Genomic DNA, 18,049 nt, shown 5'->3' with positions numbered 1-18,049 from the left:
GCTCCTGCAGCCTTTGGCAGATTGCCAGAATGCACTGCGACCAAGCAAAACGAACCAATCAGAGCCAGGCTTGTGTTTGATGGACTGTCTCACAGCTGTTGCTCACAGTCCCCGCCCCTTTCCCGGAGCTAGAGTGCCGTCTTTTTACAGCATATGGTCTGGAGGAGTAGAAGATGGAATTTGTGACTTTTCTGCTTGAAAGGTAATTATTGCTGCTGATTTACATTATGTTTGATTTGTAATTGTTACACTAGCACTCTGTAGTGCATGTGTTGTTCATGTGCGCACAGCAGCCTCCGTGTGGGCTGCTGTAAGTGACACTGTGTTGTTGCTGCTGCTGCTGAGACATGTGCACACAGAGAGAAAGAAACTCTGCAGTAATATGCTTTTAACAGAGCATGTTATATTACTGTGATGTTGCTGTCGGTTTGGAGGCAGGGCAAGAGAGCAGCGGGGAGGGAGGGGGAGAGAGGGATCTGAGAGTTGCGGACTGCACCTTTAAATGTATCTTTTTCAATTCTGAGGGATGAGGATATCTTCTCCATCACATTAATCCATTCCTCCATGTTGAGAAGATCTGCTTTTAACCATTTCCTGGTGATGGCTTTTTTCACTTAAGCTCTTGTTTATCATGATTTTTTAAATCATAACTTTAAATTATTGAGAACAAATCACCTTTATTTATTTTTTTTAAGAGAATTAGGATGCAGGTCACACTTTGTTACATGTGAGTTAAAATCCTTTGCGTGAAGTGCAAATGGTATTCATCATTTTGACACTTTATGTTTGAACCATTTTACAGTTCAAGCTAACCTTTACCTTGTAACTCATTCACATGCAATATCAAAGACAATCACAAGGCTAAGGAGAATCTCGAGCTCTGGGAAATAAGAGCTTTAAATAATTAATCCAAGTATAACGATCGCGCCTTTCTCGTCTAGATTCATGACTAAAGCAGTGGAGAGGGCAGGGTGTAGTTGTACATTCTCACTCTTTACATGTTATGTTCTGTTGTTAGTGTTCTGAAACTCTAGCAATGCGTATTTTGTTGGTTTATTTATCACCGTCTCCCAGGTTGGCCTCTTTCTGTGCAATAATGCAGGATATACAGAGTGCAGGTAATTGTTTCTAGGCAACTGCAGAAAAAAGGAAATCCACTCAAGAGATCCATTTACATTAAAGATATGGATCGGGGTCATGTGTATCCACGAAGCAAAAAAACTGGCCCATTCATTTTGGTGGAGCATTCGGACACACTGACGATGGATGTCCATTCTAAGGCCATACCAGCTGAATATTTACTCGATAAGAATCTACTATAAATCCCTGTTCAGCGTCTCAAAAGTCTGATTACCAGCTTGAATAAAAATCAGTGTTTAATGCATTTTTGCATTAGGTAACAGCATTATGATTGAAGCTAAATTCAGCTTCAACGTGTTTGAATATATCAAATGTTGATAGGATAAAAGAAAATGTAAAAAAAATAATTCCAAATACATGCTTCATTCTATATAGTTTCATATTTTCTCCCATACGATGCATGAAAACTGTTAAATTGAATATACCTTTTTTTTGTTGTGTATTCATTTTTAGCCTTAGAAAATATAATACCAATGTTCCTTTTGTACAATAAAAAGTGAAATTAATAAATGTATTTTTGTGGTAACTTGTTTTTATTAAATGGTGCATTTTAAAAGGCAATATTGAGCTATTCTTGATAGATGCAATTTGACACCACAGAAGTGTTAAAACAACATCACATATTTATCTATATTAACCTTAGGATTTGACTCCAGTAGGGTTTTCCCTGCAGCTGAGTCAATCATCTCAACATTAGAGTGAAAATGTAACACGTAAAAGAGTTATTTGAGCGTCCAGTGTTAATCTTCCATAACTTATTGCAGTGTGAAAAAGTCTGAGTTGATTTATTACCACAGCAGAATAAATGGTCAACACTGCTGTGAGTCATATTTACACTCTCCAGAGTTATTTAACCTGTAGTGTTAAGTTTTGTCAACACTGCACAGTGTTAGGCAGTGTTAATGTTTTTTTAACCCAATTTTAAGTTCATTTTACTCTGAAATTTTAACACAGAAAGAGTTAATTTAACACCAATTAAGATAAGGACCAAATAGACCTGGGCACAATCTTTAAGTGTTAATTTAACACTGTGAAATTTGCTGTGTACTTATCTGGCCAGTTCCAGATTTCTCTGTCATTGCAAATGTATTGAAATACACTCATATTTTTATGTTTATATTACATGGTTGTAATAATTTTCAATCGGAAATTGTCGCAAGAACTGGTAATTTTTTGAAAACCTTGGAAGTTCTAACAAATTCCCACAAAATTCCCAAGAATGACATTAAAAAATGGGAAAAAAAATGCGACAAAAACAAAGATGTGCTGATATCTGCCATTTCACTGACTTAAATACATTGATTAAACATTTTGCAATAACGATGAAATTGTTCTTTTCTTCCATTGAAATAGTTTGTTTTATTCTGGTTCGGCCTACTTCAAATCAAACTGGGTCGTATACGGCCCTTGAACTAAAACTAATTTGACACCTCTGCCTTAGGGGATATAAAAGTTGTATTAGCATTAGTTATTCAGGAAATGGTAGTTCACATTTTTCATGCTTAATTGATTTAAGTACATGTCATACAGCAAGCTCAGTAAAATAAGAACTTCAAGTTTCCTGTCACACACTGCTATTTTTGCTTTTTTTTTATTTATTCATTTTTTCTTCAAACAATAAGCCAATCAGTTTTAATTACTGAAAGTTAGAAAAAGAAACACGAGAGAGAAAATGTGACAAGGACAAAACAGAAAGGCTGACATTTTGGCAGGCAATCCAGTTAAAAAAGACTAATGGCTCCAATTACATTTGATGTAGCCTGGGTTAATCAGTGTTTCTCACACAAAGCCTGCTTTTGATCATTTCTTTCCTATTGTCTTTTAAAGTGGCATGTATTATTTCCTGTGATTACAAGAGGAGAGAGCTTTAAGTGCAAACAAATCTATGACTGCATTAATTACAATGAAAGTACACAATTGTTGCAAGTGGCGGGGGCAGTTTACAATATGCCCCCAGAGAAAATTTGTCATGTGTGCTTTTCATTCTTAAACAACCTCAAGAGTAAAGTAAATTTAAGTTTTCACAAAGCTCAACATTGTGATGGTTCGACAACTGGGTCAATCAGCTTTAGGTGATCAGGTCGGTGTATGTTTTGGTCATTGAATTTTCTGTTCAGAAAAATAAATCTAAAAACTAAAATGTAATATTTCTTCATCAGGGTGAAGAAAGGATAAATTAAAAAAAAATCGTTTAAAAAAAAAAAAAAAAAATCGGTGGAGAGAAATACCAGGACATAAAACAAAAAAGGTTTGTTTTTCATTATGGTGAGATTGGAAGTTGTTCTTTTCAAGATACGAGCACATATATGAGGACACTGCTGTTTTCCTGGCACCAAAATATATGAATTACGGCAAAACAAGGCTCATCAACTGCAGATATTGCTGCAAAAATATAGCACCAAAGTAGAGTGGGAGTTTTTCAGCAAGACATGTGAGGAGAAACTGTTTAATCCATTATAATATATGTAATAAGTACAATATATTTGTAGCAATTTCTGCAGATGACAAACCTAGTTTTGTCATTTCAAAAATCATTTCTGAGTACGGTTCCAAATACATTTTAAACAGCAGGCAAAATATAGAGATAATTCATTAATTTTGGCACCAGAAAAAGAGCTGTGTCTTCATATGTGCTCTTATTTTGAAAAGAACAACTTCCGGTCTCATCATAATACAAATCGGGCATTTTTTTTGTTTTCGTCCTCTAGTATTTCTGTTTAATGAAGAAATATGCCTTGCATTTGGAAAACAGAAAACAAATAACCACTCATATTTTGTTTTTCAATTTCCTTTTCTAAACAGAAATTTCAATGACCAAAACACCCACTGACCGTGATCACTGTATGAAGTATTGCAGATTAATTTAGGACAATCAACAGTAAATGTGTGTGAATCAATGTAGCAAAACAAACTCCTGGAGTTCAAAAGTGCATCACAGAGCTACTCTTTGTAGTAACTCACTTCCTGGCGTTAAGTGAACGGAGCGCTTCCCTGATTAATCGCTACATCAGTTATCAAATGTCGTCCTTCACAAGCATGCGTTTAAAGTGCTTTTTTAATGCATATAAAGCTTGCTTTTAAATCTTATCGCATTACGAGTAAAAGTTTACATATAATCGTTTTTTAAATTTTTTTATTGAGCTGCCTTTGTCATTTAAGTTCCCTTTAATTAGTAAGGTTAGAGAATGCAGCTTTTCAGAGAAATGAATCCTCTCATCTACCTTATTCCTAGCCTCAATGCTAATCTATGCTAATTGCAGTAATTATTATTACACTTGGTAAAGTGGACAATGTAAACAGTTTGAAAACAACAGACATTTATAGCGCATACATTTGTCCTCCTCCTTTTAAAATAGTCATTGACTGCTGTCGACTCCTCTGAGGACCCAGAGTCTATTTCCTCTGTCAGGAACTGATCCACAAAACAAAACCAAATCAATTACAATATTATTTCCTCCAGCTCCATTACTCTGGCTTCCTCGTCTGAAGGCGAGTGACGAAAACTTTTGCCTACTTCACAGCTGTTATGTGAGCGATTTTTCTTGCTTTATGCTTAATATTGCGACTAAATAGCTTTTTGTCCGGTTGTTAATACAAGTTTAACAGGTGACAATGTTTCAAAGGGACTTTAGAAGACAAGCAAGATAAACAATGAAGGACAATAGAAAGGCATCCAATCCAGGAGGGTCAACTTTGTCTTATCAATCAATCATTTAATGAATCTTTTTGTTTAGACTCAGGTCCATTAAAAAAAACTACAACGATATTTAAAAAAGACAGTTATACCAGTGTTTCCACATAGCAGACTGGTATCTTACAGCACTGAGGACAGGGTTAATAAACATCATTATAAGAACTACAACTGTTAAGTCGACATATAAACTTGAACATCAGTCGTCTCAAAAGAGCATTAAAAGTGATGACTTGTACTTTACTAAAGAGTTCACTTGCACTATGCCATCTTGGTTTACCAAGCAAGATACAGAGACAATTATTATAAGCAACCTGACGTTTGTGGATGCTGGCCTTCTTAAATTTAATCCATAAGGGCACAGTATAAAAAGGGGAACAGTAAGCTCTGAAGAGACCCACTTTTACCCTTTCAGAACACCAGGAAACTCTTCTAGCAACCCTTGACCCTGTACAGTACCCCCTTTGTCCGACTACAACATTTTGCTCATGAATCTGTAAAAAAAAAAAAAAAAGCATAATGATGGAATTAATGCGTAATAACAGACATTTTAAAGAATCTCATTTTGTAAATAAGTGAAATCAAACACTATTTAGTGCCTCCTGAATAGATTTATTTCTATCGTTATCATTGACGTCATCTCCTGCCTGGTGTGAAACCAAGAATAACTCGTATTTTTTAGTTCATATTCTAATCAAGATCATTTCTTTCATCATTGTGTGGTTTTTGTGTCATTTTGTGTGTCTGTTTGTTTTTTTTTTTTATTATTCAGTATATTTTTCTCTTATTCTGTGTTTTAGTTGTCGTTTTTGTGTGTTTCTGATAATATTTAAATTATTCTATCTCAGTGTGTGTGTTTTTGGTGTCGTTTGGTTGTTTGTTAAGTCGTTTTGCATGTTTCTGTTATTTTTGAGTATTTTGTAGAGACCTTGGGTATTTTTCTCTCATTTAATGTGTCTGTTTTAGTTTTGTGCATTGCTGGTAATAGTATTTTTTTCTCTTAGTGCGTGTTTTTGACGTAATTTTGTTGTTTTGTAAAATAAATCGTGAGAGAATCGTATCGTGAACCCAGTATCGGGAATCGAATCGTATCGGGAGTTGAGTGAATCGTTACATCCCTATGAGACCCTAAAAGAAAAAGTACAGTAGATATGAGTGCAAGCCCTTACCAAATCAGCTCTGGAAGCAACCAAGGCATTTAAAAGGAGAGTAAAACTATAAATGTAACACGTATTGCTTTGAATGAGGGAAAAAAATAATAAGTAATTCACTTGGTCAGACTCAGGTATTCACTTTAATCATATCTTTCAGGCACTGAGCCATAGACGGAGCCTCAGAGGGGGGATCTTACTGAAGGGAAATAATAAAAAAGCATTAATTTGACCTTCTCTGCCAGTAAAGAGTAGATGGGGGTGAGGGTGGATTGATGGAGTCCAGGGAGAATGGGCCTCCACAGAGGGCCGGAGCCCGAGGAAATAGCTCAAATAATGAGCGGGCTCGGCTCCCCGCACACTCCAGAAGGATATCTGAGTCATTGAGACGCCCAAAGGAAGGGCAGCAGTCACCCTGAGCTCCTTAAACTTTAGAGTGAATAGTTTCAGTAAAGACTGAGTGAAGATACTCTGTTCTCTCACCTTAGCCGGCAGAACACACGGCCGTGAGCCAGCCTTCACTAAAGACCCTACTAATGTCGGCCCTGCAGGTAATGAAGACATTTTCAACATTTTCTGAGAGAAAGACTAATCGAGTAACGTAGTATCTACACTACAGTGTGTAGGAATTAAAATGAATATTTCTGATGTGAACACGGATAAATACATCTATGCACAAGCAGTGTTTTGAGTTGGATGGTTTAAAATATCCTCAGTGCAATTTGTTTTCTTTTTTTTTTTAATTTATCCACGTTCACTCTGCGATTTAAGGGACTCCATTTTTTAATATTTATGTTCCAGTACAAGTTTGCCTTTTCTTATTTGTCAGTGGCTTTACAATCCTTATGTTGACAGTGTTGATAATTAAAGTTCCTTATTTTAATTGAATCTCTTTTAACTAGTATTTTGGGTATTATAAGAATGTGTTCATATACAGTATAAATCCTGTGTAAATGTCCAATGTTCTCATTTCATATATCGACCGATTTATCGGGTATTAACTGATATATACAGATACATCATCTTTTTAAACCCTTAATATTGGCATAGGCCCCAAAAATACCACATTGGTCGGGCTGTAGTTTGTTGATAATAAATTCATAAATTTGCACTAAATGAGTAGAAAGCGTGTGTATTTGTGACTGACTGGGACAATAGAGCAATGAGACATATTTAATTTTGGAAAGTCTGGTATTTGTCTGATTATTTATTTCATTCAAGACATTAAAACAAATGTTCTTTCTTCTCCACATTGAAAAAATAAAAAAAAACAACATCTACCCCCTCCAAAAAAATGTTTTACATTAAACAAAGTACAGCACCTTTCTTTTGTCACTGTTCTCAATTTTTGATTATCTCTGTTCCTCGTAGGTTAGAATAACTTTCTCTCTTAATTATCATTATTTTATTTTTTGCAGATTTGTGGGTCAGATTTTTAAATGAGCTTTGAACATTGTTTTTAAAATTTTGTATTCTACCAAACGATAATAATAATGGCTCGAATTTATATTTTTTTGAGGAGACTCAAAGCGCGTACAGAAACCATTATTCATTCACACAATCATACCGGTGGTAAGCTACAATGTAGCCACAGCTGCTCTGTTGCATACTGACAGAAGCATGACTGTCATTTCGCACCACCACCACCAACATTCATGCACAATTCATACAAGGCAATGTGGGTAAAGTGCCTTGCCCAAGGACACAACGACAATGACTTGGATAGGGCGGGATTTGAACCCCCAACCATTCGGTTATTGGATGACCCACTCTACCACCGAGTTTGTATGTTCCCTGTATCCACTTCCACTAATAATTCTCAGAGCTTGTTTCTATAAAAGAAAACATAGATTTGTGTATGATTTACAGGCACAGCCCTCACACTACAACACAATAAGTCAGATACCGAACAATCAGTGAGTTACACTTAAACAGTATACACAGACTTTTCATTCAGTGACTGCTTTACCTTGAGGAAAACAGCCATAATTTTGGATATTTTAACTTTTGTGTAATCTATATGCGATTTCAATGATAACTTATCGACTATCATAACATCCCAAAACTTAATCTCATGTATTTGAATTCATTCAATATAACAATAACATGTTTGAGCAAACATTTAGAATATATGAAAGGAAGAGAAGATACTTAAGCTTAAAAACCTGTTTTCTCAAACCAGGGTGCAAACAAAAAAGCTTTAAAAACACTCACGACTCAATACAGAATTGATTACTCATTAGTGGAAACAAATGAACCTCAAATGACAAATATCACTGCAAACACTTTGTCTAATTCCTCCAAAGTTGTCTTCGGCTTCCTCTCCACTTGAGGCTCGGTTACACTAAATGAAGCATCAGCAGTGAGCCTGTGTCTACACTTGCCGATTAGCACTCTGCACTTAGAGAAGCACTTTGGTGGAGCGCTGTCAGCTGTGTAATTCAACTTTCTTTTCAGAGTGATCATTTCACAAGCCAGTAATAGCATATTTACTGAAATCTCCGAAATGATTATAAGCACAAAATTAAACACAGAAGAAGAGTAAAAGATATTTCTTCTTCTCGATGTGGCAAAGATGATGAGTTAACAGCATCCAAATCAAGGCTGTATTAGTTAATACAGGGAGATTCTGCACAGTCACTGGAGGATATTACACGCAACTACCGGAACGGTTTGAAGCCATTATCAAGAAAAACAACCTAATTAATCATAGCATTCTCATTCCCCGTCTCTATTGTCACAGAGTTAGACTTTTTAAGCTGCCAGTAAGGTTAATACAAAGCCATAACTCACTTTAATTTGCCTAAAGAAAGGCGTCTGTTTTATTATATCCTGTGTCTTTTGTGTTGGGAAATGAGAGCAAAAGGATTATCTTTTGTTATTTTCATGAATACACTAAATTTATCCGCATATAAAAATACCTGCACCTAAAACTTTACTCAAGAAGTCGACAAAGACAAAAAAAAGCAAAAGTCAATAAGCAGGAAGTAATAGTTGGAGTAAAGTCAGGCTTTATGAATAAAAATAATGTTTGTACAACTGAATGTTGGAGTTAAAATGCACTTTCTAATGGTTTTGTTACAGTGATATACATCCCTTTAACTTCATTCAGAGGGCTAAAGTTGAAAAAGTTCTGTTTTCTCCCTCTTTTGTTATTCCACATTTTGTAAAAAGTCAGCTCCAAACGGGTGAGTTGGATTTTTGCCCACTTATGAGTCATAAAGGGGAAACTCCTCCTCCTGACAATCCTAGCTCCTCCTACTCTACATAAGAATGTGAGCTCCTCCCTTTCAAACTACCTCACAGGTAAAACAAACATGGCAAAGGCATGTTGATATCACAGTTAATCTAACAGGGAGAGAGAGGTCTGACCTCTCCTTTTCCTTCTCACTCTGGCCGTATGTTTATAGCACTTACTAACGCTTTTACGGTTTAAATGATTAACTTACAGTGTAACTAAAGGATGAGTTTACTCAGAATGTAGGCTTATTCAAGGAGTCAACTGCTTAAATTTTGCCCCGATAAGTTGAGGAATCCTCTGCTGCAGCCATCTCACAGCGGGAAGGAAGGGCTACAGCCTCGGATCTACAGACAGTGAAGGACGAGGGAGTTGTCGCATGAAAAGTTCAAATGTTTCAATTTTGAGCAACGAGGTTGCGCTTGACCTAGTCGCTCAAATCACGCAAGTCACGTCGCTTGAAGGGAGATAACGTGAGGTTGCGTCATTTACATTGATTTAAATGTAATCCAGTCAAGAGAGTCTCTCTCCTCCGTGCTATTGCGTGATGACAACCCATTCAAGACATAAGTGCTCCTGGGACTAAATTGACTATTCCTGTGGTTAGAAGAGGTGAGTGGAAGGAAGTGTCTTGGTAGCTCCATTGGAATCACACATATGCAGTATAATATAAGTGCAAGCCAAGCCCTCTCCAAGTGCGAGGCGTGGATTTGGCATCTACAAACACGCCTACTAATGCATATGCATGAAGGCCAAAAAATGGTCTGTTTTTAATGAAAGTGACTTTTCAGAGGGCTAAAATTCTGGAAAAGAGGCGAGTTTGGGGAAAATAAACAAATACTAAGCTGTTGGGGTTCTTAGAACAATTGGAGATGGGTAAAAAATGGCACAATATTGAACCTTTAAAGCCTCTTGTATTCAACTTTTACCTGCTCACTTCTTTTCCAGCCTCCATCAATGCAATGTAACAATACATCAGAATGGCCCACATTGTCTGCACTTCACACTGGGTGGTTACTGTTGTTTCAGAGCTCTCGAAGCGTGTTTGGATAGCGTTGGCTCATCTCTGCTGACGCTAGGCAAAGAGCGATCATGTCCCCCAGTGCAAAGAGGCAGACATAGAGACAAAATCTCATTATTTCTCTCCCATGGCCCAGCAAGCCTTAAAGGTTAATCACTGTCCGTTGAGCTAATTCTGTCTGGGTACACTGCAGTAATTACAACACCTCGCTCTCACTCATGCTCCCCTGCCTTCCACTTGTGTGTGTATCTTGTACACTTCTGCCTTCTCCTCCACACTGCCTTTATTTAGAGAGGATCTCGATCTCTCTCCCATATTCTCTTTAATTCTACACATAATAACTATGGCTATGTTCACACTGCAGGTCAGTTCCAATTTTTTTTACTCACATATGACATGTATCTGATTTTTTTAATGTCTGTGAACAGTACAACTTCGATTTTTTTCAAAACTGACCCAGGATACTTTCATATGTGCCTATAAATTCTACATGCATCTGATATTTTGCAGTGCTTTACGATGTCAAAATGGGCTAATGTTCAAAATGCGATAATGTCATAATTCTGCATCCCAGCTGGGGTGGTGAGAGAGGGGGGAAACCCCAGTGGAGGACAGAGTGGAAAGTAGTAAAATAAATAACTATAAATTATGTTATACATAGTATCAGTGGCCACAGACGCTGGGACAAGATGCCTCCATATTTACTTCCGCAAACACAGTCTGTGCGCACGTAGTAACCCAGGACCGTTTTTTGCGCATGTAGGTTTCCTAGTGGTCAAAAGTTTTCATTACAGTTTCCCCAATTTCATTAAAAAAATTCTTAATATAATGTACATAATATACAAATATTTTAAGTGCCATAAAACACAGTGACTGTACAAAATATATATTAATTCAGTTCATTTAAAAAAAAAAAAATAAAAAATTTTGGCGCTCAAGTCATGTAACCATCCTTTCAACGCTACGCTATTGAGATTTTCTGCTGCTTTGATCCTAACATATTACTGTTAGTTTCATGTCACAGATAGTAGTTCAACCTCAGATGTGTAGTATACATTTTCAGTAAAATGGTCCCAAACTTTTGAGACTTTAGGTTGGTTCTTCTTCTGTTGTGCAACTCTTCTTCACAATGTAAATTGTGATGCGACACTGCCCCCAGCAGTTCTTGTATGGTACTGCAGCAAAAATGAAGCACAAAGCAGCCGCCGGCCTGATTTTATCATGAATTTACAACATTAAACAACATTTCAAAGCAATTTTTTTGTACAACATTATCAATTATGTTACTAATCATTTTTGCATTACTTTATATATTTCATTCCATTTTGTCTTTTGCCCCCTCTATTCACTATATATTCTCAACATTCCTCCTACTTCCTTCCCTCGTTTTATCACTTTCATCCAGTTTACTTTCTAACTTCATCCCTTTCGTTCTCTCTCAAACTCATTTTCTAACAGCTGTGTCTTCCTTCAGCGACAGCTCCAGGAACAGTGCCTGGAGCCCGGAAAAGAACACTCAATCTTTTCTTCCATTTTTCTCACTTTTTTTTGCCTGAGAGCAACTCCAGAAGCGACGGATTCAGCGATTTAAAATACTTCTGTTTCCATGGCTTTTCTCACTTTTCCCCACCCAGTCACAGGCATTGGCCTCAGTGCAGTAACTAAGAATTGACTTTACACCTATGGCAGTGTACCCTTTGTTCTCTGGTTATTCCGTTTTAAAACCAAATCAAAATAAATAAACAGTTTGATTATTTAGTTTTACTGACTAAAAACCTAAACAGAAACAGCGTTTTTCTGTTTTAGAACTAAATCCTGTTCCGTTTGTGAGATATTTGGATATTTACGGGGAAACGATGGGCGAGAGCTTCATGTTTTAAGCTCACCACATAGAGGGGACACAGAGATGGAGGTGGACTTTTACTCCCTGACAAAAAAAAACATCTATTGTTCCTCACAGTCAGTCAGTCACCTGTTTATTTAGATCGTAACATTGTTCGCTCTGACAGAATGTGACATGCTCTCGCTCTAATTTCCCTGTAAATATCCAAGATTTCACCATTAATATTTTAATTTTAAAACATAAAAATGCTGCTTTTCTGGGTTCTGAATTTCTGCTTTGGTTTAAATGTCCATTATTATGCTATTTTTCACACATCTCCATTTGTTCTAAGAACCCCAATAGTATTTGAGGTTTATTTTCCAAAACATGCCTGTTTTCCAGAGTTTTAGCCCTCTGAAAAGTCAATATCATGACGCTTCTAAAAACAGGCTGTTTTGGGGCCTTCATGCATGAATTCATGTTGGGTGTGGGATACATATGTATGTGTATATACGTATATATGCATATGTGTGTATCCATAAAATGAAGAGTCCATCCTTAAGACTGCTCTACTGTAAAGTGCCTTGAGATACCATTGGTTATGATTTGGCGCTATACAAATAAAGATTGATTGATTGATTGATTGATGATATACATGAGTGGACGTGTCTGTAGACACTGACTACACACAACAGCTGATCACTATAGCAATTTTCTATTGCTATCCACACACACTTGTTATTGTTTTCAGCCAAAAGAAACTGCACATTACAGTATAACACATGGATATTTACACGGCTATTGTGATAGTGAGTCAGATAAACGCTGCTCCACGATGTGTGTTCATCTGGGCTCCACTATCTGACCTGTGTCCATAGATCTGAGAGACCTGCTAGGTTCATACCTGACTAACATCTCACGTCATGTATTCTGGACCAAACCCATTCACAGATTTACAGTATACACCAGCAGCAGAACTTGAAAGTCTATTCTGAGGCTGACTGGGAGCCACTGTAAATATTTTAAAACTGGAGTAATGTGTTCTGACCTCTTTGTTCTGGTTAAGACCTGAGCTGCAGCATTCTGAATCAGCTGTAGATGTTTGATGCTCTTTTGGGGGATTCCTGTCAGAAGTCCAGTCTGCTGGAAATAAAAGCATGGACCACTTTCTCATGATCTTTCTGAGTCATTAAACCTTTCACTCTGGAGATGTTCTTTAGGTGGTAAAAGGCTGTTTTGTGATAGATTTGATCTGACTGCTGAATGTCAGATCTCATTCAATCAGAACACCAAGGTTTTTGACTTGCTTTTAAAGATAGAAGACGATAGTCCATTGTTTTGTCTTTCTCCTGCGTTGCATTGGATCACAAACACGTCAAAGGTGATTACGAGGCAGTATAACGGTTACTAAAAGTGGAATTGATTGTAACTGCTCCCTGGCTGCCCACTGCTCCTCAGGGAGGGGTTAAATGCAGAGAACACATTTTGTGTATGTGGCTTTACATAAATGGCAATAATGTATAATGTATATTTTATATTAAACCTCAGTGTTTGTTTTACCTGTGAGGAAGTGTGAAAGGGAGGATCTCACATACTTATGGGGAGGAGGAGCCAGGATTGTCAAGAGGAGGAGTTTACGCGTTGTGACATCACAATCCAACTCGACCTTTTGGAGCTGACTTTTTACAAAATGTGGAATAACAAGGGAGGGAGGAAACAAGGCTAAAGGAATGTATATCACTGTAGCAAAAACATTATAAAGTAAATTTTTCACAATACTGCCCCTTTAAAGTCAGTAAAACAAAACAGCTACACCAGTTATTTGTTATTTTGATTTGGTTTTAAAACAAAATAACTAAAGAACAAATGGTACACTGATTATCATTAAATGTGTGCCTGTGTGGGGTGATTTTTGACTTGAGATTTGCTTGAGTCAAACAATACAGAAGTAGAAAGATGAATGTTTTCTGTCCCTTGATAAAAGCCATGGAAAGGCTGGTTCCTGCTGGGGCTGAAATTATGTTCACTGCCGTGTAGTCCAGAAAAAACAAACAAAAAAAAACCAAGTATAAACAAGTAGTACAGAGGTAAAAATCAAAGCAAAGTAGACAAAAAGAAAAAAGAAAAGAGGAGGAAAAAGACCGTAGCCTAAACCAGTGTCATCATTCAGCTAAACACACTGTGCCTTTCTCATCCTACGCTCTTCTTACTAAGGGACCAGAACACAAGCAAAGGGAATAGTGCCTCCTATATCGCACACTTAATATTTCCAGAGTTTTTACAGTGACAACAACTCCAGAATTTGTTTCTCAGCCCCTGCGGCAAAGTCCTGTTTGAAAGTCTGAGCAGATGGGTGCTGATGGAGGGAGGGAGCATGGGGGGGTGATGTGGAGAGCTGCTGAATTACTGACTGAAAAAGAAGATGCTGGAAGTCACAGGTTTTTAATGAAACATAAAACGTATGAGCACTGATACGGTAAGAATTGTTTCAGCAGCTTAAAGTCAAAATCTTAAGTGGTGCCAGATAATTTGGGAGAGGATATAGGCGTAATATGTTGGATTTCTTTGTAATATTGAGTGTCATCATTCACTTTCCATCAATCTCTTCATATAATACCAGCATAAACATATCTGTGATGTTGAGACCAGTTCAACAACGCATTACAGGGATTGTTCTCCACAGAAAATATTGTTTTTATTAATCTGACTTTGCTTTATGGTTTTAAATTTTACAGCATATATGTACATAAATTAAGTAGTAACAGGACAAGTTTTATCAACTAATCCTTCCCAGAGTGAGCTCCTCTGTGTCAATGCGATGGATGTCGACTGTATAATAATAATATTACACAAACTTTTTGAAAACATAATGCATACGAAGACAATCCAAGTTACCAAATCTCATATCAGGCAGTAATAGTCACTTTCAAACATTCACTTGGCACAAAAAAGCACATATCTTGCACTGGCACTGTTATTACATAGAAGAAACCAGCTAACATTTGTTTTGAGCTGGTTTTTCACAGCCTAGACCAGTAAAATGCAACTTTTAACCCAGCGGGGGCTGTCTGATCCATACATTATTAACATTTAGGTCAGCATTTTGAATAATCACCATTCTGAATAGTATCCTGGTTTATGTGCCTATGCTGCCATTTTGTACATTTGTCTCATTCTGTGTATTTTTTTTTTATTATCATTTTCTGTATATTTTCTCACTGTGTGTCTTTGATGTTAGTTTTCTTGTCATAACGTGTGTTTTCTGTGTCATTCTGTATATTTTGTTTTTGTTGAGTATAGTTTTCTATGAATTTGTGTATTTTGTAATCGTCTTGTGTGCTTTGCTTGTAATTGTGACAATTTTTGTCATTCTGCTTTTGGAGTCTTTCGTGTACATCGTTGTTATTTATTTGTATATTTTTCTTTAATTTTGTGTATTTTTGTTTTAATGATGTGAATTTCAAATAATTGTAATTGTGTGTATCTGTCATTCTTTTGTGTATTTTTTTTTTTTTTTTTTTTTTTTTTGTGTTTTTGGAGTCACTGTGTGTTGTGCATTTACTAATATGCGAGATAAAACTCCCAGAAATTCTGGGAGACTTGGTACGACTCGAAACAAATTGTACTCTTACTTCACCAGCTAACATGTGAGCTTGCTAGCATGTTGGCCACTGGGATAAGTTCAGAATCAGAATATACTTTATTAAACGTAATACATAATAAAAACGTAATTAAAATGGCAAAGAGCGACATAATAAAAAATAACACTAATAATAATATACATACACATGCAGAAAAAAGGAAGACTACACAAAGGAAATGTGCAAATGAAAGATGAAGTGCAAAACAAAATAAATATTATAAATAATAAAAATAAATATGGTATAATTTTTTTTAAGTCACGTTCTCAATTTGAATCATGTCATTACTGCACAACTAACAGCAAGTTACAAAAGCAGAACAGTTAGTTTAATTAGTTTAATGTTTGGGTTAAAATCAACAGTGAAGTCTAGAACAGAAAAAGAAGCAAACAAAAATGCTAAGGCTGAAGGAATACATTTTTTTAAAAAAAACAACTACTATTTCAATGCTTCCTCTGCAGATACAACAGGAAGTCAGTTCCATTATGCCGACTCGGGCGCATCCATTGGCTATTTTTAAACTCAGCTCCAACAGGAAAATGAGTAGCATCAAATGACAGGGAGACACGGGATACATCATGTTTATCAAATCCGATCACAGACCACAAGACGACACCGAAAGACACAATATGGGCTCAAACGCTGCGGTTGCATAACTGTTCTGATTCCTCGCCTCCTGCTGGATTTAGAACATGCAGCGATTGCCATAGCTACAGATGGCATGTGCATAATATCGAGCTGTGAGAAGTAGGAATATTTGTTGAAATACATGACTTGTTGGATTTCCTCTGAATTAGCTTCTCTCAAAATAGTCCCATTACACCAGACAAGCTGAGAAACCTTGAAAAGCTGAATGAGCTTAATGACGACGGTGGGTCTTACTTTGTGTGAGAAGCTGGAGAGTTCGGACCTCCTCACGGACACGGAGCTGGAGAACCTGCTGCAGGATGTGCTGCCGCTGGACATCCTGAATTATACCCATTCGTTCTAACTTTCTGTCCGTCAATCTCATCAAAGCCCTTCCTGAAAAACAAGCATTGACCAATAAAACGGGTAAATATTTCTGAAGGCAGGAACAAGGAGGAAATGGTGCTTAATTTGTAACAAGATAAATTATTTTGTAAAGGGAGTGCAGAGTAAATAAACAGCACATTCTAAGGATACAATGCATCTTGAGATTAAAGACAGAACATTTCCTGATAACAAGCATCATAAAAAAAAAGGTTCTTCACTTTTTGCTCAGCACAGTTCAATGCGAAGATTAAGTATATTTGCATACTGTATGTATCTATTGTAGATCACGAGAGGCAGGCTGCCTCAGAGCTTCTTCTTAATTGCAATCCTGGTATAAAACCCCATAATTTAATCATTCAATCAGTTTCTATGAGAGGGATTTGAGCACTGACAGGAAAGGCATGTAGAGTATGATGTAATTACTGTAATGCTTGGTATGAGTGGCTTTGGTAAGCAGATATGGTAATAATGCAGGGTAATTAGTCAGCATTTGCTCTGATAGATGTCTGTGGAAAGGCATGACTTAAGTCCTGATAGGACTCAAGAGGAATCATTGTTTTATGATTTATTCCCTCTTTGCTTTCTGTTACAAAGACTAAGACTGCACTGACCATGTTTACAGCTACTAGTGATGCACAATATTACCGGCACGTTATTGGCATCAGATGATATTGACTTCGAAATGAAGTATCAGACATTGGCCATTGTGCCTATAATATACTGATTAAATAACAGGCTTTGCTTCCTTGATCAACCCATAGACGTCGCATACGTAGATGCCTCATCACCCATGGAGACGCATGAGTAAGCGCAACATCTTATGTGTGGGAAGCAGACCGCAGGAGTGCTTGTAAATCAACGGAGGTACGAGCCAGTTAATCTAAATGAAGAATTATTCATGGTATTTAGTTATTTCCAAACTGTTTGATTTTTTTTTTGTCATATATATAGCTCTGACAGAATGTTTGGATCTTGTAAAAATAAAATTTTTACCTCTCAAATACAACATTGAAGTATGTAAGTAGGTAGTTAGTATTTTAGTTAAGACGGGCTGCAAGTATCTTCATAACGTGAGTTTTTTATTTTGCAAGAGGAATGATTACTGATGTTACGTCATTTTCAGCTTTGTCAGCCAGCGGGCCAACATGACAATGAGTCTGCAGAATCATTCCACTACAGAAACTAGATCTCTGCAATTAGGTGTGAGAGAAAAATATTGATATCCGTATTAGTTATCTGCCTAAACGTGTTGTAAAATATCAGCATATAGGCCGAAGATCCAATATCGTGCATCCATAGCAGCTAATTATCAGGCTTTCTATCATCTAAAG

At 36.7% G+C, this 18,049-nt stretch overlaps 1 protein-coding gene across 1 annotated transcript in view; it reads right to left on the bottom strand.

Moving 5' to 3' along the window:
* Positions 1-18,049, bottom strand: part of samd12 (sterile alpha motif domain containing 12) — a 112,545-nt gene that overhangs the window by 54,552 nt on the left and 39,944 nt on the right. Inside the window, exon 4 of the mRNA XM_028460573.1 lies at positions 16,587-16,727. Coding sequence (XP_028316374.1) covers positions 16,587-16,727 — 141 coding nt within the window. The remainder of the gene's footprint in view (positions 1-16,586; positions 16,728-18,049) is intronic.

Source organism: Gouania willdenowi, chromosome 11 (genome assembly GCF_900634775.1).
Source record: "Gouania willdenowi chromosome 11, fGouWil2.1, whole genome shotgun sequence".
Taxonomy (NCBI): Eukaryota; Metazoa; Chordata; class Actinopteri; order Blenniiformes; family Gobiesocidae; genus Gouania; species Gouania willdenowi.
This window is presented reverse-complemented; position numbering and strand designations above follow the sequence as displayed.